Source organism: Salmo trutta, chromosome 14 (assembly GCF_901001165.1).
Source record: "Salmo trutta chromosome 14, fSalTru1.1, whole genome shotgun sequence".
NCBI lineage: Eukaryota > Metazoa > Chordata > Actinopteri > Salmoniformes > Salmonidae > Salmo > Salmo trutta.
Genome location: NC_042970.1, coordinates 17208439 through 17234803, shown reverse-complemented (window position 1 = coordinate 17234803; position 26365 = coordinate 17208439). Strand labels below are relative to the sequence as shown.

Genomic DNA, 26365 nt, shown 5'->3' with positions numbered 1-26365 from the left:
CTGCAGTGCTTCTAGCTCTTAGGAAACTTTGCAGAATTTCGCTTTTTATATGTTATTTCCTACATGCTGATCCAAAACACCGCCGGCTGAGGAGAGGTTCTCAGAGTGGCTTTCTAGTCCGACTCAGGAGGTGCGCACCCCACCCACTACTTCCGAGTATATTACTTGCTAATGTTCAGTCTCTGGATAATAAAGTTGATGAGTTCAGGGCGAGGATTTCCTTCCAGAGAAACATCAGGGACTGTAACATACTCTGTTTCACGGAAACATGGCTCTCTCAGGATATACTGTCTTAGTCTGTACAGCCAGTTGGGTTCTCAGTTCATCGCGCAGAAAGCAATAAATATCTCTCCGGGAAGAAGAGTGGCGGGGGTGTTTGTTTCATGATTAACTACTCATGGTGTGATTGTGATAACATACAGGATCTCAAGTCCTTTTGTTCACCCGACCTAAAACACCTCACAATCAAATGCCGACCTTATTACCTCCCAAGATAATTCTCTTTGGTTATATTCACAGCCGTGTATATCCCCATCAAGCCTATACCACAACGGCCCTCAAAGAACTTCACTGGATATCCTGAGGCCGCATTTATTATAGCTGGGGATTTTAACAAAGCAAATTTGTTAAAAATGCTACCAAAGTTCTATCAACACATTGACTATAGGTCTCGCGCTGCTAAAACACTCGACCACTGCCCTCCCTCGCCCTCCCTTTAGCAAATCTGATCACGACTCCATTTTGCTCCTCCCTTCCTATAGTCAGAAACTCAAACAGGAAGTACCCATGCTAAGGACTATTCAACGCTGGTCTGACCAATTGGAATCCACGCTTCAACATTGTTTTGATCACGTGGACTGGGATATGTTCCGGGTAGCCTCTGAGAATAACATTGACGAAAACACTGATACGGTGACTGAGTGTATGAGATGTTGCACCCACTGTGACTATTAAAATCTACCCTAACCAGAAACTGTGGATAGATGGCAGCATTTGCACAAAAGTGAAAGTGTGAACCATCGCATTCAACCATGGCAAGGTGACTGGGAATATGGCCAAGTACAAACAGTGTAGTTATTCCCTCCATAAGGCAATCAAACAGGCAAAACGTCAGTATCGAGACAAAGTGGAGTCGCAATTCAACAGCTCAGACACGAGACGTATGTGGCAGGGTCTACAGACAATGATGGACTACAAAGGGAAAACCAGCCACATCGCAGACACCGAAGTCTTGCTTCCGGACAAGCTAAACACCTTCTTTGCCCGCTTTGAAGATAACAGTGCCACCGACACAGCACGCCATCAAGGACTGTGGGCTCTACTTCTCCGTGGCTGGCGTGAGAAAGACATTTAAGCGTGCTAACCCTCGAAAGGCTGCCTACCCAGATGGCATCCCTAGCCGCATCCTCCAGCTGGCTGGAGTGTTTACGAACATATTCAATTTCTCTCTATCCCAGTCTGCTGTCCCCACATGCTTCAAGATGTCCACCATTGTTCCTTTACCCAAGAAAGAAAGGTAACTGAACTAAATGACCATCGCCCCATAGCTCTCACTTCTATCATCATGAAGTGCTTTGAGAGACTAGTCAAGGATCATATCACCTCTACCTTACCTGACTCTCTAAACCCACTTCAATTTGCTTACCGCCCTCTTAGATTGACAGACGATGCAGTCGCCATCGCACTGCCCTATCCCATCTGGACAAGAGGAATAACTATGTAAGAATGCTGTTCATTGACTATAGCTATGCATTCAACACCATAGCCCTGGGTCTGAACCCCACCCTGTGCAACTGGGTCCTGGACTTCCTGACGGGCCGCCCCAAGGTGGTGAAGGTAGGAAACAACACCTACACTTCGCTGATCCTCAACACTGGGGCCCCACAAGGATTCGTGCTCAGCCCCCTCCTGTATTCCCTGTTCACCCATGACTACGTGGCCATGCACGCTTCTAACTCAATCATCAAGTTTGCAGACGACACTACAGTGTTAGGCCTGATTACCAACAATGACAAGACAACCTACAAGGAGGAGGTGAATGCCCTGGGAGTGTGGTGCCAGGAAAATAGTCTCTCACCCAACATTAGTAAAACAAAGGAGCTGATCGTGGACTTCAGGAAACAGCAGAGGGAGCACCCCCCTATCCACATCGACAAGACCGCAGTAGAGAAGGTGGAAAGCTTAAAGTTCCTCAGCGTACACATCACGGACAAACTGAAATGGTCCACCCACACAGACAGTGTGGTGATGAAGGCGCAACAGCGCCTCTTCAACCTCAGGAGGCTGAAGAAATTTGGCTTGGCACCTAAAACCCTCAACTTTTACAGATGCACAATTGAGAGCATCCTGTTGGGCTGTATCACCGCCTGGTACGGCACCTGCACCGCCCGTAACCTCAGGGCTCTCCAGAGAGTGGTGCGGTCTGCCCAACGCATCACCGGGGGCTAACTATCTGCCCTCCAGGACACCTACAGCACGCAATGTCACAGGAAGGCCAAAAAGATCATCAAGGACAACAATTACCCGAGCCACTGTCTGTTCACCCCGCTATCATCCAGAAGCTAAGGTCCCTACAGGTGCATCAAAGCTGGGACTGAGAGACTGAAAATCAGCTTCTATCTCAAGGCCATCAGACTGTTAAATAGCCATCACTAGCACATTAGAGGCTGCTGCCCTATATACATAGACTGGCCACTTTAAAAATTGGACACTAGTCACTTTAATAATGTTTACATATTTTGCGTTACTCATCTCATATATATATACTGTATTCTATCCTATTCTACTGTATCTTAATCTATGTCGCTCTGACATTGCTCGCACAAATATTTATATATTCTTAATTCCATACCTTTACTTTAGATTTGTGTGTATTGTTGTGAAATTGTTAGATATTACTTGTTAGATATTACTGCACTGTTGGAGCTACAAACACAAGCATTTCACTACACCCGCAATAACATCTGCTAAACACGCGTATGTGACAAATACAATTTGATTTAACCTGGGCTGGCTCCTCTGTTTCAAGATCATCAGAAACAGTTGGTGGAGGGGGCTGTGGAGCCATTATCCTGATGGTGCTTGTGGAAGGGTGGGGAGGATCTGCACGTGGAGCTAGCTAGAGCTCAACAGGCATCTTCACTGCTGGGCTTGGCAGCTGGCCTCGGTGGTTTGATGCTGCTGCTGCTGCTGTTGCTCATTGCTCGCCTTCTTCTTTTGGCTTTGCTTGGGTACGTTGGCGAAGCCAATTTCCGATATCCATCATGGCAGATTACCTGATTCAAGCTTGGTAAATAGGCTAAGGCTAATACCCCGGAGTTGGAACCGGTTCAGGGAACAGAACCAAAAACCGTAAAAGAACAATGTTTTTCAAGGAACAGAAACAGAAACAAAAGTCATCAAAACTGTTCCGGAACAGAACCGTTATTTTAAAAGCATGGGAACTGGTTAGTAACATTATTTTACATTCTAGGCCTTTTTTCTAGTCCCACAAAGAAACGCAACAAAGCACCTATGCAAAGCGCTGAGTCTGTCACTGAGAAACTTATTCTAGTGTCTGCCTGCCAGCCAGCTGAAAATCTTTGCCGGTGTGTGTGTGTTTAGGCCATCTGCCCCTCCCTCCTCCGAAGCATAGGCTACTGTACTGACGTTACAAGCGTGATTCAGAAGATATTGAATGGATTAACGTTTTCAACACTAGTTAAGGATACTATAGGCCTAGTTATCACGTTTTATGTTGGATTTATCAACTACAAAAAGATAAGACGTGTTTTTCAGGTGCAGATGTGCACACAAGCTTGTTAGCTAGCTACCTCAAAAGACATTAAAAGTTCCTTAATAGAAGCCGCTACTCCTAGGTATAATTCTGTGAACTTAATTCAGATAATTCATGTCATAATAAGATGTCCAGCACTTCAAGCCTCCTCCTCAACCCGCTCCCCCTCAACAGATTTTGCAACAACCTTGTCACTCAATCATTTGGTCTTTTTTGCTATTTTTATATAGGGACATTAAACTTCAACTGAGGGGGCACACGTTTCAATTGAGGGGGCTAAGCCCTCTTTTGCCCCCTCATGGAGCTGGGCCTGCATTACATACCTTGCCTGGGGTTGAGGTGTACAGAGGTAGGGTATACCTAAAACACACATTTAGAGTGCCATGTTTTCGCCATCTCCAGTTTAGGGCGCCATGTTTTCTGATGTTTCCTCCTCCTGCTATGTCATCTGTTATTATGATTTTTCTGAAGACAGTATTTCATGAGAGGAAGAAGGAAGAAGGGGGGAGAAAGAGAGCGGGGGAGGAAAGGAGGGGAAAAGAGCAGGAGTGGTAAATTAATGGTCACAGCAGCTCCATGACAAGGCACTGACCTTTTGGCTTTCTGCATCGCTGTACGTCAGGCCAAAGTAGTCCTTCTCCAGCAGGTTGAGGTGCTCACACACCATGTCCAGCAGGGCCTGTCCTTTGCAGTGCTTCTGTAGAAACACACACACAAACACACGTGCCACAAATAAAGTGTTATTTAATCAAGAGTCAGGGGATTTCTGACCATGTGACCTGGCCTCACTGATTAAAGCATTACGGCACCCCTTACAAAAATGTACCATGGTACTACTATGGTACTTTCATTCATACCATGGTACTACTATGGTCATTTCACTTATACCATGGTATAGTCTGAATCATGATGGTACTACAATGGTACTACCATTATACCTAAATATTACCATGGTACTGCATAATTTATACCATGGTATAAATATGAATCATGGAAATGTACCATGGTTTTAGCTTTCAAGTATGATGTTACTGCCATGCACCTAAATAATACCATGGTATTGCATCATTAATACCATGGTAGACGTGAATCCTGGAAATACCATGGTTTTAACCGGCATCCTACATTATACCATGGTAACTCACAATTAGGATAAATGGTACCAATAAGTATCAAATGGTACCATCTTTATTAATTGTCTGTTACCATAGCACAATGGCAGTATAATACATTAAATAAACCCACCAAGGTCAAAAGAGTTTGCTTGGTATTATATTGATGAATTTATATACCAGTATGGGAAAGTTTTTGATAAAGTCAGAGGCAGGCTAGTATTGTTGGTCCAAATTTGTCTGTAACATCAAAGAAAAGAGAAATAGGGTTAATACTTTCTGTATTAATAGTACTGTTTTTTTGCTCATCTTTGGGTTCCCTTTTTTGCCAACCTAAAATGTGGGAGAATGTAAGATATATGGTAGCCTAATCCTTGATATTTTGTAATCATTTACTGTATTTATAGTCAAGAGGTGTTGCGCTTGTTTCGGCCCACAGAGGAAGCTGCTCGCTCTAGTGGTTACGTCACGTGCTCTCATTCTCACGCTAATCTGCCAGGTAAATGAGTCCGTTGAATGAGAGAGCCAACTGAAGAGAGAAGCACCAGATAAATGTAATATCATGGTGAGCAATTATAAAGAATAGGATGTGAAACACCAAGTTAAGTGGAGTGTAATGATATAATAGGTGTTTTTTTTATGATGTTTGGATAGTTGAATTAATTTTTAAAAGTCCATTAGCATAGAAGCTAACGTTGGCTAAAGTTAGCGCCAGTCAAGCTAGTTTGTCGTAATCATGGCAACAGGACAAACTAATGTTCGCACAGAGTGTAAAGAAAGGGAAACATTGCAACTTGCTGTTTTTAGGGATATGATGAGAATTACATGAAAATGTATCTATGATATATGATTATAATTAATTCCTTTTTACAAATAGTTGTTTAGTATTGTCACGTTCATCATAATAATGATCGGACCAAGGCGCAGCGTGAGTAGCGTTCCACATAATTTATTAGAAAGTGAAACTTAAAAAAAATACAAAACAAATAAAGAATAAATGAACCGTGACTACAATGCAACTACACATAAACAATATCCCATAACCCCCAAGTGAAAAACAAGCTACTTAAGTATGATCCCCAATTAGAGACAATGATTACCAGCTGCCTCTAAATGGGAATCATACAAATCAACCAAACATAGAAAAACTAAACTAGAACCCCACATAGAAAATAATAACTAGAAAAAAGACACACACCCCTCCGCCCCCACAAAGGTGCGGACTCCGACCGCAAAACCTGAAACAAAAAAGGGAGGGTTAGGGGGGTGCCTAGTGCTGGTGGCGGCTCTGGTGCAGGACGAAGAACCCTCTCATCCCGCGGATCCGCCGGCATCGGAGGCGGCTCTGGTGCGGGACGAAGAACCCCCTCAGCTCATGGATCCACCATCCTTGGTGGTGGCTCTGTTGCGGGCCGAAGAACCCTCTCATCCCTCGGATCCAGCCATGGACCCAGGCTGGACACTGTGCCTGGACTGGATCTTGGTGCAGAGGAAGACTCCCGCCATGGAGCGGGACTGGACGCTGTGCCTGGACACCAACGCAGAACAAGACACTGTCCTTGGAGCTGGAGTGGACGCTGTGCCTGGACTGGAAATCAACGCAGAAGAAGACTCTGGCCTTGGAGCTAGAAAGGCCACCGTGCTTAGACTGAGCATCGGCGCAGAGGAAAGCTCCGGCCATGGAGCTGGAGGTTCCGGACCGTGGACCGTCTCTGGAGGTTCCGGACTGTGGACCATCTCAGGAGGTTCCGGACTGTGGACCATCTCAGGAGGTTCCGGACTGTGGACCGTCGTTGGAGGTTCCGGACTGTGGACCGTCGTTGGAGGTTCCGGACTGTGGACCGTCGTTGGAGGTTCTGGACTGTGGACCGTCTCTGGAGGTTCCGGACTGTGAAACTGTCGCCGGAAGCTCTAGACTGGGAACTGTCGCCGGAAGCTCTAGACTGGGAACTGTCGCCGAAAGCTCTGGACTGGGAACTGTCGCCGAAAGCTCTGGACTGGAAACTGTCACCGAAAGCTCTGGACTGGAAACTGTCGCCGGAAGCTCTGGACTGGAAACTGTCACCGGAAGCTCTGGACTGGAAACTGTCGCCGAAAGCTCTGGACTGGAAACTGTCGCCGAAAGCTCTGGACTGGAAACTGTCGCCGAAAGCTCTGGACTGGAAACTGTCGCCGAAAGCTCTGGACTGGAAACTGTCGCCGAAAGCTCTGGACTGGAAACTGTCGCCGAAAGCTCTGGACTGGAAACTGTCGCCGGAAGCTCTGGACTGGAAACTGTCGCCGAAAGCTCTGGACTGTGAACTGTCGCCGGAAGCTCTGGACTGGGAACAGTCACCGAAAGCTCTGGACTGGGAACTGTCGCCGAAAGCTCTGGAGGTCTGGAGCGTAGAGCTGGCACAACCCGTCCTGGCTGGATACTCACTTTAGCCCGGCAAGTGCGGGGCGCTGGCACAGGACGCACTGGGCTGTGAAGGCATACTGGTGACACAGTGCGTAGAGCTGGCGCAGGATATCCTGGACCAAGGAGACGTACTGGAGACCAGGAGTGCTGAGCCGGCACAACCCATCCTGGCTGGATGCTCACTTTCGCACGGCAAGTGCGAGGAGCTGGCACCGAGTGCACCGGGCTGTGAATGTGCACTGGAGACACAGTGCGTATCACCACATAACATGGTGCCTGAACGGTTACACGCTCCTTAAAGTGAGTGTGGGGAGTTGGCTCTGGTCTGAAACCTGGCTCCGCCAACCACCCCATGTGCCGCCCCCACAGAAACTTTTTCGGGCTGACTCTCGGGCTTCCGTCGTGGTTGCGAACCCCGGAGTCGTCGTTGATGTTCCTTCGCTGCCTCCGCCTGCTTCCATGGCAAGCTTCTGTCTCCTGCCATGATTTCATCCCACATCCAGGATGTCCTCCACTCCTGGCTTTCCTCCCAAGTCCAGGACTCCTTCACCTGGTCACGCTGCTTGGTCCTGGTATGATAGGATATTCTGTCACGTGCGTCATAATAATGATCGGACCAAGGCGCAGCGTGAGTAGCGTTCCACATAATTTATTAGAAAGTGAAACTTTAGAAAAATACAAAACAAATAAAGAATAAATGAACCATGACTACAATACAACTACACATAAACAATATCCCATAACCCTGTCATGACGTTGCCCTCTCTCTGGGTACAGAGAACACAGTTGAACCCCCTCCCTTTGCCCTCTGGGTGTTCTATGCACCATCCCCCTACCTACCTCCCCCCACCCAGGCTGTGGTGAGAGGGGTCATAAAATTCCAAAGGAGAATGTCCGGCCTCATGGCCCAGTTTTGAGACAGAGAGGGGTTTCATAGAGAGACAAAGGAATTCTTCCAACTCACAGAATTGGGGAACCGAACGACATTTATGTTCTGGAGAAGGTATAAAAGATCGGTGAAGAATCCAGCTACGAACTGGTCCGCTTGGTACAATTTTGTGATACTCATTAGAGACAATATTGCCATATTACCATACTAAGGTTTATATAATAGCCTCAGCTATGGGACTTGCATCTAAATGGTTGCATACAATGATTTAATAAGATTAAAGCTATTTGGAATATGTTGAGAGGCTAAGTACTGATGTTAATGTGATAGAATTGTATTTCTGTTCAAAGCTTAACTCAGTCATCGGCACGCCCCCAGGGACACAGACAGGACAAGGTGTCATGTGACAGTTTTTCTACGTTCAGTATATAAGCCCACCCAGGGTTACTTTCTGGAGACCAGCTTACCTCAGAAGAGAGAGCCAAGGTTTGACCATGCATTCCTCTACTGAAGTTTAACCATGCCACGTGGTTAAACTTTTAGACTATCGATACCGACAGAATAATAACACGTCTTTGATATTAATTAATAGTCTGCAGCTAGAAATTTGATATCATCGAACGCGAAGACCGACGAAACATCCATTCTATAACGACATTAATGAATGTCACTTTGAAAGATCCATTCTAACCGAGAGAGAGAGAACGCGGACAAAAACTCTCCAACAGGACAAAAACTCTCCAACAAGGATCCCGATGACACACTGAGCGTAAATATATATTGATTGCAATTGTTCCCAAATGAGTGAGCGTTCATGTGCAAAGGATTAGCATATCAATTGTTAAAATTTATCAACTCTGTTGCCTTCTCCGCTGCCCCCAACCCCTTGTTTATTTAACAAGCCGCCATGCCGGTTTAGCCCACTAGGGCACATTACTCTACCAATTCTTTGTGACGATAACTACTGTTTGTATGCTTTCTGTGAATTACTTTGTTTAGTAAATAAATGATTTTAAGACAGTTGATGTATGGATGACTTAGTGAAGACTGGGTTCGTGTAGATACAACAATTTACGACGTTTGGAATGAGACTGGACGAGGTAGAATACACTATTTAAACCAGAAGATAGTCCGTCAGATACTATAATATAATATAATATAATATATCTTATAATATAGGAAAGTTATATTAGGAAAATTATAACTTTGTAATCTGAATATTTTCCTTGGTGCCCCGATCTCCTAGTTAATTACAGTTAAACGATTAATCAGTTTAATCGCGTAATAATAATTACAGGGAGTTATTTGATAAACATGTCTTCAGTTTAATGGTACCCAAAGACACGACAACCCCCAAGTGAAAAACAAGCTACTCTAACATAGAAAATAAGAGCTTTCTATGGTCAGGACGTGACAAGTATGTTGGCTATTTAGAATTGTATAAGCGTAGCCAAGTCAGTGGAATGCGAGAGAGACAACTGAAAACTGTATTGAAGAGAGAAGCACCAGATAAACTATTTTAAATCTTTACAGTTTCAGACTCCCTTCATTCTTCTCACCATACCCTATCCAGGTCCCAAGGTTTAAGAGGATATACTATGCTATTAGACCATGTGTGTTGTGGCTTTTCACTATGAGATAAAGGGGTTTAAGAGGGTACTAGGCCTACGCTTTACCATTGCAGAGCGAGTACCGTAATTTCTGGACTATTAAGCACACCTGAATATAAGCCGCACCCACTGAATTAAAAAAAAGATATATTATTTTGAACATAAATAAGCCGCACATGTCTATAAACCGCAGGTGCCTACCGGTACATTGAAACAAATGAACTTTACACAGGCTTTAATGAAACACGGCTTGTAACAAAAATAAATAGCCTTTAACGAAACACGGCTTGTAACAAAAAATAAAAAATTTGCAGTAAACAGTGCCTACCAAGAAAGTCATTGCTCCGGACCAAGCTCCCATGCAGCAGCTCTATTTCCTTTTCCAACAGCCAGATCAATCGCCTTCAACTTTAAAGCTGCATCATATGCATTTCTCCGTGTCTTTCCCATGATGAGGGTGACAAAATGACTACCGTAATCAGAATGATGGGAAGTTTGAGCGCGCTCGATTTAATCTAAACAGTAAACAAAAAAGTTGTTTGACCTTAACCTGTTCGGCAATTTCATTGGTCTAATGAAAGCTTCATGCCACCAAAAAACTGAGCACGTCACAGAATGTGTTTTAATTTTTATTTTTTAATTTGAAAGCGGGAAAAATCCATATATTAGCCGCGTCATTGTTTAAGCCGCGAGGTTCAAAGCTGGGAAAAAAGTAGCGGCTTATAGTCCGGAAATTACGGTAGTCATAGTTGCTTTATATGAGTACCATATATTACTTTGTTTTTGGTCACTTTACCTGAAAAATGGTGGGACACAGACAATCATAATACATTGTAAACAACTACCATGCATTCATGTTTCACTACATGCTGCTGGTGCAAAACCATTTCATTGTACTACCATGATTCATTTTTGTACCATGGTAGCTAGTACAAATTTTTTTTTAAACGTTTTTTTTGGTCACTGCCTTGGCAGGAAAATACCATGGTACTGGTGAAAATACCATGGTATTTTCCTGCCATGGTAGTACAATGAAAAAACTACCATGGTACTATCATGTTTTTTTGGTCAGTACCATGGCAGGAAAATACCATGGTATTTTCCTGCTATGGTAGTGACCGAAAATACATTATAATACCATGGTATTTTTTTCATTGTACTACCATGGTACATTTTTGCAATGGACTGCATGGTTTTGTTGACATGCACACATTTTTATTACTGGAATTAGGTTTATTATCGTCATGTATGTATGTATCAACACAACAAAATGTGTCTCTCCCCAACATCATCCCCAACCAGATAGGGAAGCCATCATGACACCAGCTGCTATCTATTGTTGTCTACAGACTAGAACAGCTCTTCCCTTGAGTGCTGTGTTACAGTCAGAATTCATAAAATACTTGCCAGGGAAAATTAAAACAGAATTTTAGAGGAAGATTGCTTTCTGCATGATACGTGGTCCGAACAAACAGTGGATTATCGAATGTCACTCATATAACTGTATCCAAATGGTTTACTTTCTGTTCACATTCCTGGGAAGGAAAGACAGAATAACTGTGAAAATAGTTGTGAAGTTAGTGAAATGTCCAAAGAAATTCTAGCCAAGAGAGTTGACTGATGGGGCGGCACTTTCGCAAATCATTCTAGCGATGATATACCTTCATGTAACTTGAACAAAAATAGGGAAAAACGATTGTGTGTAATTTCAAGTATACATTCGTACATAACAAAACATCACTCTGAAACCAGCACAGTAGCATGGTACCCTGGTCTGTAGATCCCAGAGTTCAAACTATGGGTGCTGCTGCACACACACAGATACACACACGCTTTTCCCTTGGGGTCAAAGCCAGCGAGCTGTGTGTGTGAACTGTGTGTGCTGCTCTCCAGGGAGCAAGCTTCTGTGCGGCTCATTGCTTGCTTTCCCTAGAGCCTGGTTTCCGTGGTGGCAGGCAGACAGAGCAAGCCGTTGCCAGGGAAACAGATGCAGATGTATGCTCCCTCCCTCTCTTATTTGTTCCTTTATATCTCAAGGCCAGAGCTGGGGGGAGTGTCTCCTTTGGCTCATTATGGTTGAAGAGATGGTGGTGTAAGACTCTGGAAGTACTTATGAACTCTTACTGTCACTCAACACAGTCCCCATGGTTGTGGAGAGAAGACATGGATGTGGTTGTAGGGTCTGTATGGAGTGGACTGTATGGCATTAGCATGAGCTATTAAAAGCCCAGTGCAGTCCAAAATGTGATTTTCCTGTGTTTTATATATATTTACACTATGAGGTTGGAATAATACTGTAAAATTGTAAAAATAATGATAATGCCATTTTAGTGTAACCTGTTTGAAAAGACCGCCTGAAATTTCATCACCAGGAGGTAAATTAGTTAATAGACCAATAAGAAAGAGAGCTCTAAACCTCTCTGCCAACAGTTCGTTTTTGGATTTACCCTTCCCTCTCAGACCACTCCCAGACAGTCTTGCTTGAGAAATTGGTCTTTGCTAAGTAGCATTTTTTTTATTTTTGGGGCCATTTTAATTTAAAACAATCCCAGTAAGGTACTTAATTGTTACCTAGAAATGGTTTGATATTGAGATAAAAATGGCTGCATTGGACCTTTAAAAAGATACAGTATGTATAGGCATGTTTAGGATCTTAATATGCAGTGACTAATGCATTGAGGCTTTTCTCCATGGACACTCCCTTTAACAGAGCAATTCATTTAACTCCACTTTGAGCACCTTCACAGCAAATGACAAGTGTTTTCTCTCAAAATAAACACAACACACTTAAACCATTGCAAAGTGTACAAACAAACTCATTGTCAGAGTCACAGAGCATTTAAAAAAATATATGGCTCCCAAAATAGCTCCATTCTACACAATAACAGAGTGCAGCTCATCCATGCATGACCTGGTAGAGTATACACCAGGGAACTGAAGGAAGGGGTGAGGGAAGTGTGGGAGTGCGTAGCCCCGTCTCCCCTCTCTCCACTGTGGCCCCTTGGGAGCCAGAGCCATGCAGCCAGGCTAATTAACCCTTGGATGGGGCACCTCCTCCAGTGAGAATTGTCACAAAGGGGTGCCTGCCTTCCCTCAACACTATTATTATCAACTCCTGTAGCATGGAGGAGGTTTGATATGGCAGGCCTGACGTTCCAACCCACCAATTAAACACAGGAAGGGGGTCGGCGGGAGGCCTGGAGTGAGGTGAGGATAAATGTTGTACTGCAGCAGCAAGTTATTTAAACAGGGATGAGTAAAAAGAGAGGGTTGATTTGTACATCCTTTTGTAGCAATGAATGGAAGTACAAAAGGAAGCAAATTATACTTCATTGCATAAAGGCTTTGAGAATCATAATGTGGAGTTTTATTTCCAGTGCAGAGAACAGCTTGAGTTGCTTGAGAGTATTTGAAAGGCAATTTTTGCGACATTTTCTTTTGAGAAAGGTTGATAAAAGCAAGGGAAATGTTCTAGAGATTCTTATATCAGAAACACTGGTGATGAGGACTATTTCTGTCTGTAATAACGTGCCTTTTGTTGGGAAAAAATGGCTTCTTTGCTTGCTCTTTCCCAACAATGCAGTCTTCAATATCAGTAGTACTAGTTGATTATAAACAGCAAGATGGCGCCGACAGAGATGGTTGCCTCGCTTCAGGTCCTTAGAAAACTATGCAGTTATTAGTTTTTTATGTATTATTTCTGACATTGTTAGCCTAGAAAATCTCAAGTGTTATTACATACAGCTGGGAAGAACTATTGGATATAAAAGCGATGTCAACTTACCAACATTACGACCAGGAATACATCTTTCCCGAAGCGGATCCTTTGTTCGGACCTCCACCCTGGACATGCAATCTTATCCCAGAGGCCAACCCAAAACAACGCGGTCGCCGCAGGAGAGGCAGATGGAGCGGCTTACTGGTTAGACTCAGAAGGCGAGCACACCATCCACCACTTCCGAGCATATTTCTCGCCAATGTACAATCTCTAGATAACAAGGTGGACAAAATTAGGGCACGAGTTGCCTTCACGGAAACATGGCTCACTCCGGATATGTTGTCAGAGTCCATACAGCCACCAAGTTTCTTCACGCATCGCGCCGACAGAAACAAACATCTCTCTGGTAAGAAGAAGGACGTGGGTGTATGCCTTTATGATTAACAACTCATGGTGTAATCTCAACAACATACAAGAACTCAAGTCCTTTTGTTCACCCAACCTAGAATTCCGTACAATAAAATGCCGACCGCATTATCTTCCAAGCAAATTCTCTTCGATTATAGTCACAGCCGTGTACACCCCCGTGTACACCCCCCTGCTGGTGATCAGAGAATCACCAGCAGTAAGAGCGACATCATTAATATATACAGAGAAAAGTGTCGGCCCTAGAATTGAACCCTGTGGCACCCCCATAGAGACTACCAAAGGTCCGGAAAACAGGCACACTGAACAATTTCTGAGAAGTGGTTGGTGAACCAGGTGAGGCAGTCATTTGAGAAGCCAAGGCTTTTGAGTCTGCCGATAAGAATGCGGTGATTGACAGAGTCGAAAGCCTTGGCCAGGTCAAAAGTGCTTTCCTCTCCATCTTAAATAAGCAACTGAGCCACAGCTCTACCAACTGAGCCACAGCCTTCCCTGTGGCTCAGTTGGTAGAGCATGGTGTTTGCAACGCCAGGGTTGTGGCTTCGATTCCCACGGGGGGCCAGTATGAAAAAAAATGCATGAAATGAAATGTATGCATTCACTACTGTAAGTCACTCTGGATAAGAGCGTCTGCTAAATGACTAAAATGTAATGTAAATGTAATGAAGATGGCTGCACAGTACTGTCTTTTTTCGATGGCAGTTATAATATCGTTTAGGACCTTCAGCATGGCTGAGGTGCACCCATGACCAGCTCGGAAACCAGATTGCATAGTGGAGAAGGTACGGTGCGATTCGAAATGGTTGGTGATCTGTTTATTTACTTGGCTTTCCAAGATTTTAGAAAGGCAGGGCAGGATGGATATAGGTCTATAATAGTTTGGGTTAGAGTGTCTCCCCCTTTGAAGAGGGTATGACCGCGGCAGCGTTCCAATCATTGGGGATCTCAGATGATATGAAAGAGAGGTTGAACAGGCTAGTAATAGGGGTTGCAACAACTTTGGCAGATAATTTTAGAAAGAGGGGGTCTAGAATGTCTAGCCCAGCTGATTTGTAGGGATCCAGATTTTGCAGCTCTTCCAGAACATCAGCTGTCTGGATTTGGGTGAAGGAAAAGCGGGGGGTGGGGTGGGAGGGGCAAGTTGCTGCAGGGGTGCTAAGATGTTGGCCGAGGTCGGGGTAGCCAGGTGGAAAGCATGGCCAGCTGTGGTAAAATGCTTATTGAAATGATTGATTGTTGTAGATTTATCGGTGGTGACAGTGTTTCCAAGCCTCAGTGCATTGGGCAGCTGGGAGCAGGTGCTCTTATTCTCCATGGACAGTGTCCCAAAACCTTTTGGAATCAGTGCTACAGGAAGCAAATTTCTGTTTGATAAAGCTAGCCATGGCTTTTCTAACTGACAGAGTATATTGGTTCCTGACTTCCCTGAACAGTTGCATATCACGGGGGCTATTCGATGCTAATGCAGAACGCCACAGGATGTTTTTGTGCTGGTCAAGGGTAGTCAAGTCTGGGGTGAACCAAGGGCTATATCTGTTCTAGTTATACATTTTTTGAATGGGGCATGCTTATTTAAGATGGAGAGGAAAGCAATTTTGAAGAGCAACCAGGCATCCTCTACTGACAGGATGAGGTCAATATCCTTCCAGGATACCCGGGCCAGGTCGATTAGAAAGGCCTGCTCACTTAAGTGTTTTAGAGAGTGTTTGACAGTGATGAGGGGTGGTCGTTTGACCGCAGACCCATTACGCACCCAGGCAATGGGGCAGTCCTCGCTGAGATCCTGGTTGAAGATAGCAGAGGTGTATTTAGAGGGCAAGTTGGTCATGATATCTTAGAGGGTGCCCAAGGTTACGGATTTAGGTTTGTACCTGGTGGGTTCATTGATAATTTGTGTGAGATTGAGGGCATCTAGCTTAGATTGTAGGACGGCCGGGGTGTGAAGCATGTCCCAGTTTAGGTCACCTAACAGTACGAACTCTGAAGATAGATGTGGGGGGCGATCAATTCACATATGGTGTCCAGGGCACAGCTTGGGGCTGAAGGGGGTCTATAACAAGCGGCAACGGTGAGAGACTTGTTTCTGGAAAGGTGGATTTTTAAAAGTAGAAGCTCGAATTGTTTGGGCACAGACCTGGATACTATGACAGAACTCTGCAGGCTATATCTGCAGTAGATTGCAACGCCGCCCCCTTTGGCAGTTCTATCTTGACGGAAAATGTTATAGTTAGGGATGGAAATTTCAGGACTTTTGGTGGCCTTCCTAAGCCTGGATTCAGACATGGCTAGGGCATGCTGGTTGTCGGAGTGTGCTAAAGCAGTGAATAAAAAACTTAGGGAGGAGGCTTCTAATGTTAACATGCCTGAAACCAATGCTTTTACGGTTACAGAAGTCAACAAATGAGAGTGCCTGGGGAATGGGAGTGATGCTGGGGGTTGGAGGGCCTGGGTTAATCTCTACATCACCAGAGGAACAGAGGAGGAGTAGGATAAGAGTACGGCTAAAGGATAAAGGAACTGGTCATCTATTGCATTCGGAACAGAAAGTAAAAGGAGCAGGTTTCTGGACGCGGAAGAATAGATTCAAGGCATAATGTACAGACAAGGGTATGGTAGGATGTGAGTACAGACGAGGTAAGCCTAGGCATTGAGTAACAGTGAGAGAGGTTTTGTCTCTTGAGGCACCATTTAGGCCAGGTGCGGTCAACGCATGTGTGTGGGGGGGGGGGGGGTGGAACAAAAGGGCTAGCTAAGGCATATTGAGCAGGGCTGGACGCTCTACAGTGGAATAAGACAACAATTACTAACCAATTCAGCAATAGACAAGGCATATTGACAATAGGGAGAGGCATGTGTAGCTGAGTGATCATAGGGTCCAGTGAGAAGCTAGGTGAGCTGGAGGCACTGCGATTCAGACAGCTAGCAGTGCGGGGCTAGCAGATGGGCCTCAGGGGAACGTTGCAATGGGAGAGCCTGTTGAAACCCCCTCGGACGGTTACGTCAGCAGACCAGTCGTGATGGATCGGTGGGGCTCCGTGTCGGCAGGCAAAGGGTCCAGGCCAATTGGCAAAAGAGGTATTGAAGCCCAGGAATTATCTGATGGATCTCTTCGGGCTATCCGGGAGATGGGCCAAGCTCAAGGCTAGCTCCAGGCTAACTGGTGCTTTCTTCGGGACAGAGATGTTAGACAGGAGTAGCCACTTGGATAGCAGCTAGCTAGCTGCGATGATCCGGAGTAAAGGTTCAGAGCTTGCGATAGGAATCCGGAGATGTGGAAGAGAAAAGCAGTCCGATATGCTCTGGGTTGATATCGCGCTGTGCAAGCTGGCAGGAGTTGACCGGGCTGAGGCTGGCAGATGTCCGAGTTAAAGGTGATGATCGCTAGCAGTGGCTAACTGACCACTAGCTAGTAGCTAGTTAGCTGGCAAGCTACTGAAGGGGGTTCCGGTTCTAAAGTATAAAAAATAGCAGATCCATACCACATTGGGTGAGGCGGGTTGCAGGAGAGTATGTTCAGTCTGTAGATGGAAATTGAGATTAAAAATATAAAAAATATATATGAAGAAAAACGATATATACAAGGGACGGGACAAGACAATCAAAACAGACATCCCACTGCTACGCCATCTTGGAAGACAGCGCCTCTTCAACCTCAGGAGGCTGAAGAAATTTGGCTTGTCATCTAAAACACTCACAAACTTTTACAGATGCACAATCGAGAGCATCCTGTCGGGCTGTATCACCGCCTGGTACGGCAACTGCACAGCCCTCAACTGCAAGGCTCTCCAGAGGGTGGTGAGGTCTGCACAACCCATCACCGGGGGCAAACTACCTGCCCTCCAGGACACCTGCAGCACCCGACGTCACAGGAAGGCCAAAAAGATCATCAAGGACAACAACCACCTGAGCCACTGCCTGTTCACCCCGCTATCATCCAAAAGGTGAGGTCAGTACAGGTGCATCAAAGCTGGGACCGAGAGACTGAAAAACAGTTTCTATCTCAAGGCCATAAGACTGTTAAACAGCCATCACTAACATAGAGAGGCTGCTGCCAACATAGACTCAAATCTCTGGCCACTTAATTAAACAGACTTAATAAAGGTATCACTAGTCACTTTAAATAACGACACTTTAATAATGTTTACATATCCTACATTACTCATCTCATATGCATACACTGTATTCTACACCATCTACTGCATCTTGCCTATGCCGCACTCCATCGCTCATCCATATATTTATATGTACATATTCTTATTCATCCCTTTACATGTGTGTGTATTTGTGTGTATAAGGTAGTTGTTGTGAATTTGTTAGATTACTTGCTAGATTTTACTGCATAGTCGGAACTAGAAGCACAAGCATTTCGCTACACTCGCATTAACATCTGCTAACCATGTGTGTGTGATAATAAAATGTAATTTGATTTTTACTATAACATTTTTAAAGTCAAGTAGAACAAAAACACTAGAAATATAAATAAAAAAAGAGCACGTGTAACGTCTGTCTTTGGAGAGAGTAGGCGCAGCGTGGTTAGTGCTCATCATGAATTTATTAAAGATAGAACACTTTAAACCAAAAAAACAAGAAACCGACAGCCAAACAGTTCTGTCAGGTGCAAAACACTAAACCGAAATTAACTACCCACAAACCCCAAAGGAAAAGAGGCTGCCTAAGTATGACTCCCAATCAGCGACAACGATGTACAGCTGTCCCTGATTGAGAGCCATACCAGGCCAAAACAAAGAAATACAAAGCATAGAAAAAAGGACATAGAATGCCCACCCAAATCACACCCTGACCAAACCTAAATAGAGACCTAAAAAAAGCTCTCTCAGGTCAGGGCGTGACAGCACGAGAATGGAAGTCAGCTATATTGTATACAGGGTCAAGAACATATTCCAATGTGTAGGGATACTGGAGTGGTAGGGTTAGATATGTATAGGGGTAAGGTGACTAGGCATCAGGATACATGATAAACAGAGTAGCAGCCGTGTATACTGTATAATAATTGCATGTGAGTTTGTGTGTTTAGAGTTAGTATGAATGTGTGTGCGCGTTGTGTGTGGGTTGGTTCTTCTATCCTTGTGGGGACCTAAGGATAGTTAAACAAGGAAAATTCTCCGTTGTGGGGACATTTCCCACATCACCATGAGGACAAAGGCTATTTTAAGCTTAGGGGTTAGATTTAGGGTTAGGGTTACAATTAGCGTTAGAATTAGGTTTAGGCTAAGGGGTTAGAGGTTAGGAGTTAGGTTTAGGGTTATGGGTTACGGTTTAGGTGAAGGAAAAATAGGATTTTGAATGGATATAAATTTTAGGTCCCCACGAGGATAGAAGAACATAATGTGTGTGTGTGTGTTGGATAGCCCGTGTAGCCATTTTGTTAGCAATTCTTGTGGCTTGAGGATAGAAGCTGTTCAGGAGCCTGTTGGTGTCAGACTTGATGCTCTGGTACTACTTGTTATGCGAAAGCAGAGAGAACCGTCTTTGTCTTGGGTGACTCAAATAGGCACATTCTTCTCTTCTCCTCTCCCCTGCAACTCTCAAAGTAGTGCTCTATATTTTCTGTCAATATACCTGGTAAAATAATGGTTCATAAACAACCCTCTAATTCTGCGATTTTCTCCCTCCAAATGATGTTCTATATTTTCCAAAATTATGTTCTCAGTTTAATATTTCCTGATTTAGATTTTTGGGGGGTTTCATTCTTAAAATTACAATTGTTCATAGAGAAACAAAGACATTGGATGTTCTGAGTCCATGTCAATGCTTAAACCGCATCAGAATTGTTTTTTAATTAGGTCTGAAAGAAAATGAACACATTTTTATATTTGAGTGTAATTCTCCTTTAATTGCCATCTAGCGAGTGAGGAATGTGCTGTCTAATGTGCCGGTCTAGCGAAGGCTCTGTACTACTGAAGCTCATTTCATGGCAAAGTTTGCATACGGCAAAGTTTGCATACAGCAAATAATAGATTCAAATTATATATTTACTCATGATATACTTCTGCCAGGTAATCCTACTTTGCAGTTAACGTTTAATTGCGAAGGTTTTGGGGAAAGTACTTCTGTCAACCCACAAGATGGTTATCACATCAACTGGCTACACACGGAGTGCTAGACAGACGCACGCACCACACAGACAGGGTCCCAAGTTTGGTGACGAGCTTGGAGGGGACTATGGTGAACAGCATTCTCACATAGGTATTTGTCTTATCAGATCTGTGAGGGCAGTGTGGAGTGCAATTGATGATGTGTCTGGGATGATGTGTGTCATAACCAGCCTTTCAAAGCACTTCATGATTACAGATGTGAGTGCTACAGGGTGCTAGTCATTGTGGAAGGTAGCCTTAGAGCTCTTGGGAACATGAATGATGGTGGTCAGCTTGAGAAATGTGGGGATTACAGACTCTGACAAGGAGAGGTTGAAAATGAATGTGAATATGCCTGCCGGCTGTTCTGCGCATGCTCTGAGAACGCGCCCTGGAATACCGTTCAGCCCGTGGCCTTACGAGTGTTGACCTGATTAAAAACCTTACCTCAAGTTGGCCTCGGAGAGCGAGATCACCCAGTCCCCTGCGTCAGAGGGGGCCCTCATGCATGGCTCTGTGTTGTTTTTGTCAAAGTGTGCATAAAATGCATTGAGTTCGTCGGGGCAGATCATTGCTGGGTCTTCCTTTGTAATCCGTAATGGACTGTAATCCCTGCCACATGCGGCGGGCAGCGGAGCCTGTAATAGGATTCCACCTTGTTCCTATATTGTCATTTGGCTTGTTTGATGGTTCTTATTGTGCTTGTTTGTGTCCTCAGCCGTAGCCTTGGGGTTGGCTGCGATAGCCCTGTGTGCGGTAGCCCTGTCCTTAGGCTTAGCGCCAACCTCTGTGTAAATCCAGGGCTTTTGATTGGGGAAGCAGTGATCCTTCACTGTGGGGACAATGATGGCAATGTATTTCCTAATGAAGCCAGTGACGGAGGTGGTTCGCTCATCAATGCTATCGGCGGAGTCCCTGAACATATTCCAGTCAGCGCTAGGAAAGCAGTCTTGTAGCATAACCTCCGATTCAGAGGACCATTTCGGAGCAACGGAGCACGTCATGGGTACTTCCTGTTTGAGCTTTTGCTTGTAGACAGGAAGCAGGAGTATATAGTCATGATCTAATTTGCAGAAGGGGGGATGAGAGATGTGTTGATGTGTTGGGCATTATGTGACTTAATGATGGGGAATTAAAATCATTGGCAACAAGGAAAGCAGCCTCCGGGTGCATGATTTCCTGCTTGTTTATAGCCTCATACAGTTCGTTAAGTGCCATCTTGTTATTTTTCTTGTCTTGAGATGGAATATATACAGCAGTCACAATAACAGAAACTCTCTCGGGAGGTAGATGAGTTGGCATTTGACCATCAGGTATTCCAAGACGGGTGAAAAATGGGTCGAGACTTCCACTGTGCTAGTCAGCAGACCATTGCCTTGAATCCTTTGAGTTGGATAGCCATGGGGGGTTTCTTGTCTGAATGTTATGTTTCAGAAAAGCAGAGAATATTGCAGTTACGAGAGTCTCGTTGATAGCCAATCCGGGATCGGCGTTAATCCATTTTATTATCAAAAGACTGTACGTTGGCCAATAGAATTGAGAGAAGAGGTGGCCGGTTTTCCCTTCGCCTTAATCTCGGCAGGCCTCCCCCTCTCCTGCCTCTTTTTCTCTGGCGTTTCCTCTTAGATACAAGACCATGGTGCTTGCCTACGGAGCTGTGAGGGGAACGGCACCTCTGTACCTTCACGCTCTGATCAGTCCCTACACCCAAAGAAGGGCACTGCGTTCATCCACCTCTGGCCTGCTCGCCTCCCTACCTCTGCGGAAGCACAGTTCCCGCTCAGCCCAGTCAAAACTGTTCGCTGCTCTGGCACCCCAATGGTGGAACAAGCTCCCTCACGACGCCAGGACAGCGGAGTCAATCACCACCTTCCGGAGACACCTGAAACCCCACCTCTTTAAGGAATACCTGGGATAGGATTAAGTAATCCTTCTAACCCCCCCCCCCAAAAAAAAGGATATAGATGTACTATTGTAAAGTGGTTGTTCCACTGGATATCATAAGGTGAATGCACCAATTTGTAAGTCGTTCTGGATAAGATAAGTAAATGTAGATAGCCCAAAAACTGGGTCGAGAATTAGACAATGAGCCTAGGGCAATAAATTCAAAGTTGAAGCCGGAATTGAGATCAGTAACTGCCATTCTCATTTTAAAAAGTACTGGTCGATCATAAGAAATTATAGTGTCTACATGTTGTGCAAAAAAGTTAAGATAAACATCAAACGAATCACAAAATAGCAAAGTTGGGTATACACTCCCAACAAGGAGTACTATAGACACACACACAAAAAATGTTTAATTTATATTTTGTTTGTCCATTCTGTGAGACATTCAAGTTGTGATTTTGCATGCAAATGGAACATCCATAATGCTGGAATTGCCCATATCTAGCTATGTTTAGGAGGGGCTCTGGAAGAGGAGCGTGGCACAGCCTGCCAGGATAGCACAGATAGGCCAGGGAGAGGAGACTTACATCCACCATCCCAAACACACAGGGAGGGACAGACATACAGGCAGAGACTTACTCCTTGTTATGCATCACAAAACAGTCCCTGAAGCATGGTGATACAGCCATACAGTATATGCATTACTAGCTGCCATTAGAAGACACAAGACAGCAACAGTATAGTGCTCTTGCCAATAAATACAGGTTTCTCCATCTCTAAGAGTTCACACATCACTCCTTCAACAAAGGGTGCTTCTCTTGACCCATTTTCTAACTGAATACAGTGAGCATTCCCTACCATCATGAAGCAGTGCCTACCACCATGAAGCATTCCCTACCATCATGAAGCAGTGCCTACCACCATGAAGCATTCCCTACCATCATGAAGCAGTGCCTACCACCATGAAGCATTCCCTACCATCATGAAGACGGGTCCTGTTTGGTGATGGTGCTGTGATACCAGGCATTGTAAGCGGGTGAGCCTGCTTTTTCTCCCCTATATTCTCTGTGTCACTTAACCTAATGACTGGAATTTGTGTCTGTGGCAGAGAATGTGTAACCTTGCATTGGCCTGTCCCTGTGGAGAGCTTCACAGTGGAGCTGCTACACCAGGCACACTGTTACACCACGCATGACGCACTCTCTTTCATCTGCTTTATAACGGCCTTATCTGCATTCAGCAGCTTCATAACACACAGTAAACACTAAAAAGACACAATGTTCCAAAGTAAAGAAACTAGTTGCATCTGCTGGTAGAGCCACAAGGACAAAATAATACAATTAGAGGAACATTTCTCACTGTTATATTGTTTGACTGGTTCATTCAAACCCATTCTGGATGTAACCTCCAACATGGTTCTGTTCAGGGATGAAATTCTTCCTTTTATCCATGCTTACCTCAATCCCTGCCTCATAGTCAGAGGTGTCCAGTAGGGTGACCTTGAAGGGAACAGTCTTTGGCCGTTTGGAAGTCTTCTGGGGGGACTTGGGGGTCTTGCTTGGGGTGGTCTTTTCTGACACGTCGTCTATTTCCCTGTGGTCGTCGATCAGTTTGTAGTCCTGGTCCTTTACATAGGGACATTCATAGTCACAGGTAAAATTGACAATAAATGAATGTCTATTATAATTATGGCCACTAAACACGTGAAAATATCTGTCAATGGTTGATGTAGGATGAGATTGTATGTGATCTAACCAGGAAAAACACAAGGCCCTAATTGTGGTATAGATTGAACTTCCTGTGCTCTCCTACCTGTTTGGCCATCTTTGCATCTAAAGCCGAGTCCTGCATGCCTGTTGCTGCCCCCTTCTGCCAGGAGGACTCTTCGGCTGCCTCCTTCACCTGTGACTCAGAGCCAAGCTCTGTTGGCATAGCAACCTCTCTTTAACCTGGGAGGAAATAACACAAAAAAAACTATTTAGTCTAATTCTTAGTCTTATCAATATGAAAGTAAAGTGACCTGCATGATACAAAAAGAGAGTTTGCTAAACAGTAGGTGGTGCCAAGATGGTGCCAATACCAACTAGGTACTCCTCAGGCAGCAGTGATGGCAAGGCATGACATAGCAACATTACATTTCAAAATGGCATATGTTAAATGTGATTCATCTCTTGTGGTAGCAGTTATTCCCCTTGCCTCCAGAGCCATATACAGCAATCACAGAGTGTGTGACAGATAACCAGTACTGCATGTGGTAGCAGTGACAGAACCCCAACCTCATTCAATAAGAAACTACTGCCAGGAGCACAGCATCAATGTTAGTTCTGCTTCCTGTGATGACTGGCCGCTGAAAACCGCCTTGTCGTCAAGGACATTCACTTTATTTCAGGAATCTCTCAAATCAGACAATCCATATTTTATTTAAGCAAGCAGCACTTCAGCAGTTGAGACGATAATCACAGAGATGGTCCTGTAATTAATTTAGCTGCAGGCAAGATCATGGACTGAATATTTTTAGCTCTGATAGTCACTGGTAATTTCAACAGCATTATGATTCTGAGCATGTAGAATTGAACAGTGAGAAATCCTCACCATAGAGTAATAGTGGTAATTACCCAATCATAATGAGTAAATCATAATCATAAAATAATAATAATATGAAGTAAAAGTAAGTCACATAGAATTACATATAGAATTGATAAGATTCGATCCATTCGGAAAGTATTCAGACCCCTTGACTTTTTCTACATTTTGCTGTTACAGTCTTATTCAAAATGTATTCAATTGTATTTTTTCCTCATCAATCTACACTTAATACCCTATAATGACAAAGCAAAAACAGGTTTTTAGACATTTTTGAAATATATAAAAAATAAAAAACAGAAATACTTTATTTACGTAGGTATTCAGACCCTTTGCTATAAGATTTGAAATTGAGCTCAGGTGCATCCTGTTGCCGTTGATCATCCTTGAGACCTACAACTTCATTGGAGTCCACCTGTAGTAAATTAAATTGATTGGACATGATTTTGGAAGGCACACACCTGTCTGTATAAGGCCCCACAGTTGAGAGTGCATGTCAGAGGAAAAACCAAGCCATGAGGTCAAAGGAATTGTCCTTAGAGCTCAGAGACAGGATTGTGTCGAGGCACAGATCTGGGGAAGGGTAACAAAACATTTCTGCAGCATTGAAAGTCCCCAAGAACACAGTGGCCTCCATAATTCTTAAATGGAAGAAGTTTGCAACCACCAAGACTCTTTCTAGAGATGGCCGCCCAGCCAAATTGAGCAATCGGGGGAGAAATGCTATTTTTCAGCGGCAGACACTGGGAGACTAGTCAGGATTGAGGGAACGATGCACAGAGAAAAGTACAGCGAGAACCTTGATGAAAACCTACTCCAGAGCCCTCAGGACCTCAGACTGGGGCAAAGGTTCACCTTCCAACATGACAATGACCCTAAGCACACAGCAAAGACAACGCAGGAGTGGCTTTGGGACAAGTCTCTGAATGTCCTTGAGTGGCCCAGCCAGAGCCCGGACTTGAACCAGATCGAACATTTCTGGAGAAACCTGAAAATAGCTGTGCAGCGACGCTCTCCATCCAACCTGACAGAGTTTGAGAGGATCTGCAGAGAAGAATGGGAGAAACTCCCCAAATGCAGGTTTTCCAAGCTTGTAAAGTCATACCCAAGAAGACTCGAGGCTGTAATCGCTGTCAAAGGTGCTCAACAAAGTACTGAGTAAAAGGTCTGAATACTTGATATTTCATGTTTTTACTTTTAATACATTTTCAATAATGTCTAAAAACCTGTTTTTGTTTTGTCATTATGGGGTATCGTTTGTAGATTGATGAGGGAAAAAACAATTTAATCAATTTTAGAATAAGGCTGTTACGTAACAATATGTGGAAAAAGTCAAGGGGTCTGAATACTTTCCAAATGCACTGTATCTATAGTCATACAGTTGCATAGTTGTTATTTGGGATGCCAGAGGGATGGGTTGTGGCTGTTTAAATGAATCCAGGAAGGTGAGGGGGTGGATGGCAACGCCCATTATACCAAATCGTCTTCCCCCATAACTACAGTCTGTCAGGGTATACACATTTAGACAGGCATCTGACACAGGAACGCATTTTCCTCTGACACTCTATCAAGTAAAAGATTACCCATCCACGATGGCAGTATCCTCAATCGAGCTGACCCTGCTGGGGCCACCATAAGCCAATCTGATGCCAGTTATATTCAGTGTCACACACAACTCAGAAAAACTTGTTTCTAATCCAATCTCCATCTGACCCCTGCGGTCCTGCTGCCCTCACGGCACAAATCCCATCACTATAATGCACTGTGGGTAAGGTACTGTAGGCTGAGCGGGTGGGCTGCTGTCAACATCCCCAGCGGACAGAGACTGAAACATGACCACTTCTCTCAGGGTCAGAGGGACAGACAGAG

General features: G+C 44.4%; 1 protein-coding gene across 11 annotated transcripts in view; it reads right to left on the bottom strand.

Moving 5' to 3' along the window:
* The window catches only part of LOC115207536 (protein 4.1), a 277383-nt gene that overhangs the window by 67308 nt on the left and 183710 nt on the right, over positions 1–26365 (bottom strand). For 10 of the 11 annotated variants that reach the window (XR_003881022.1, XR_003881023.1, XM_029774683.1 and 7 more), the window contains 3 exons: positions 23726–23862; positions 23371–23538; positions 4368–4472 (listed from right to left, as the gene is read on the bottom strand). Coding sequence is in view for 9 of the 11 variants with exons in the window: in XM_029774683.1 (XP_029630543.1) it covers positions 4368–4472; positions 23371–23538; positions 23726–23845 (393 nt within the window). In the remaining 2 variants the exon portion in view is untranslated. The remainder of the gene's footprint in view (positions 1–4367; positions 4473–23370; positions 23539–23725; positions 23863–26365) is intronic. The other variant, XM_029774685.1, reaches the window with a different exon arrangement.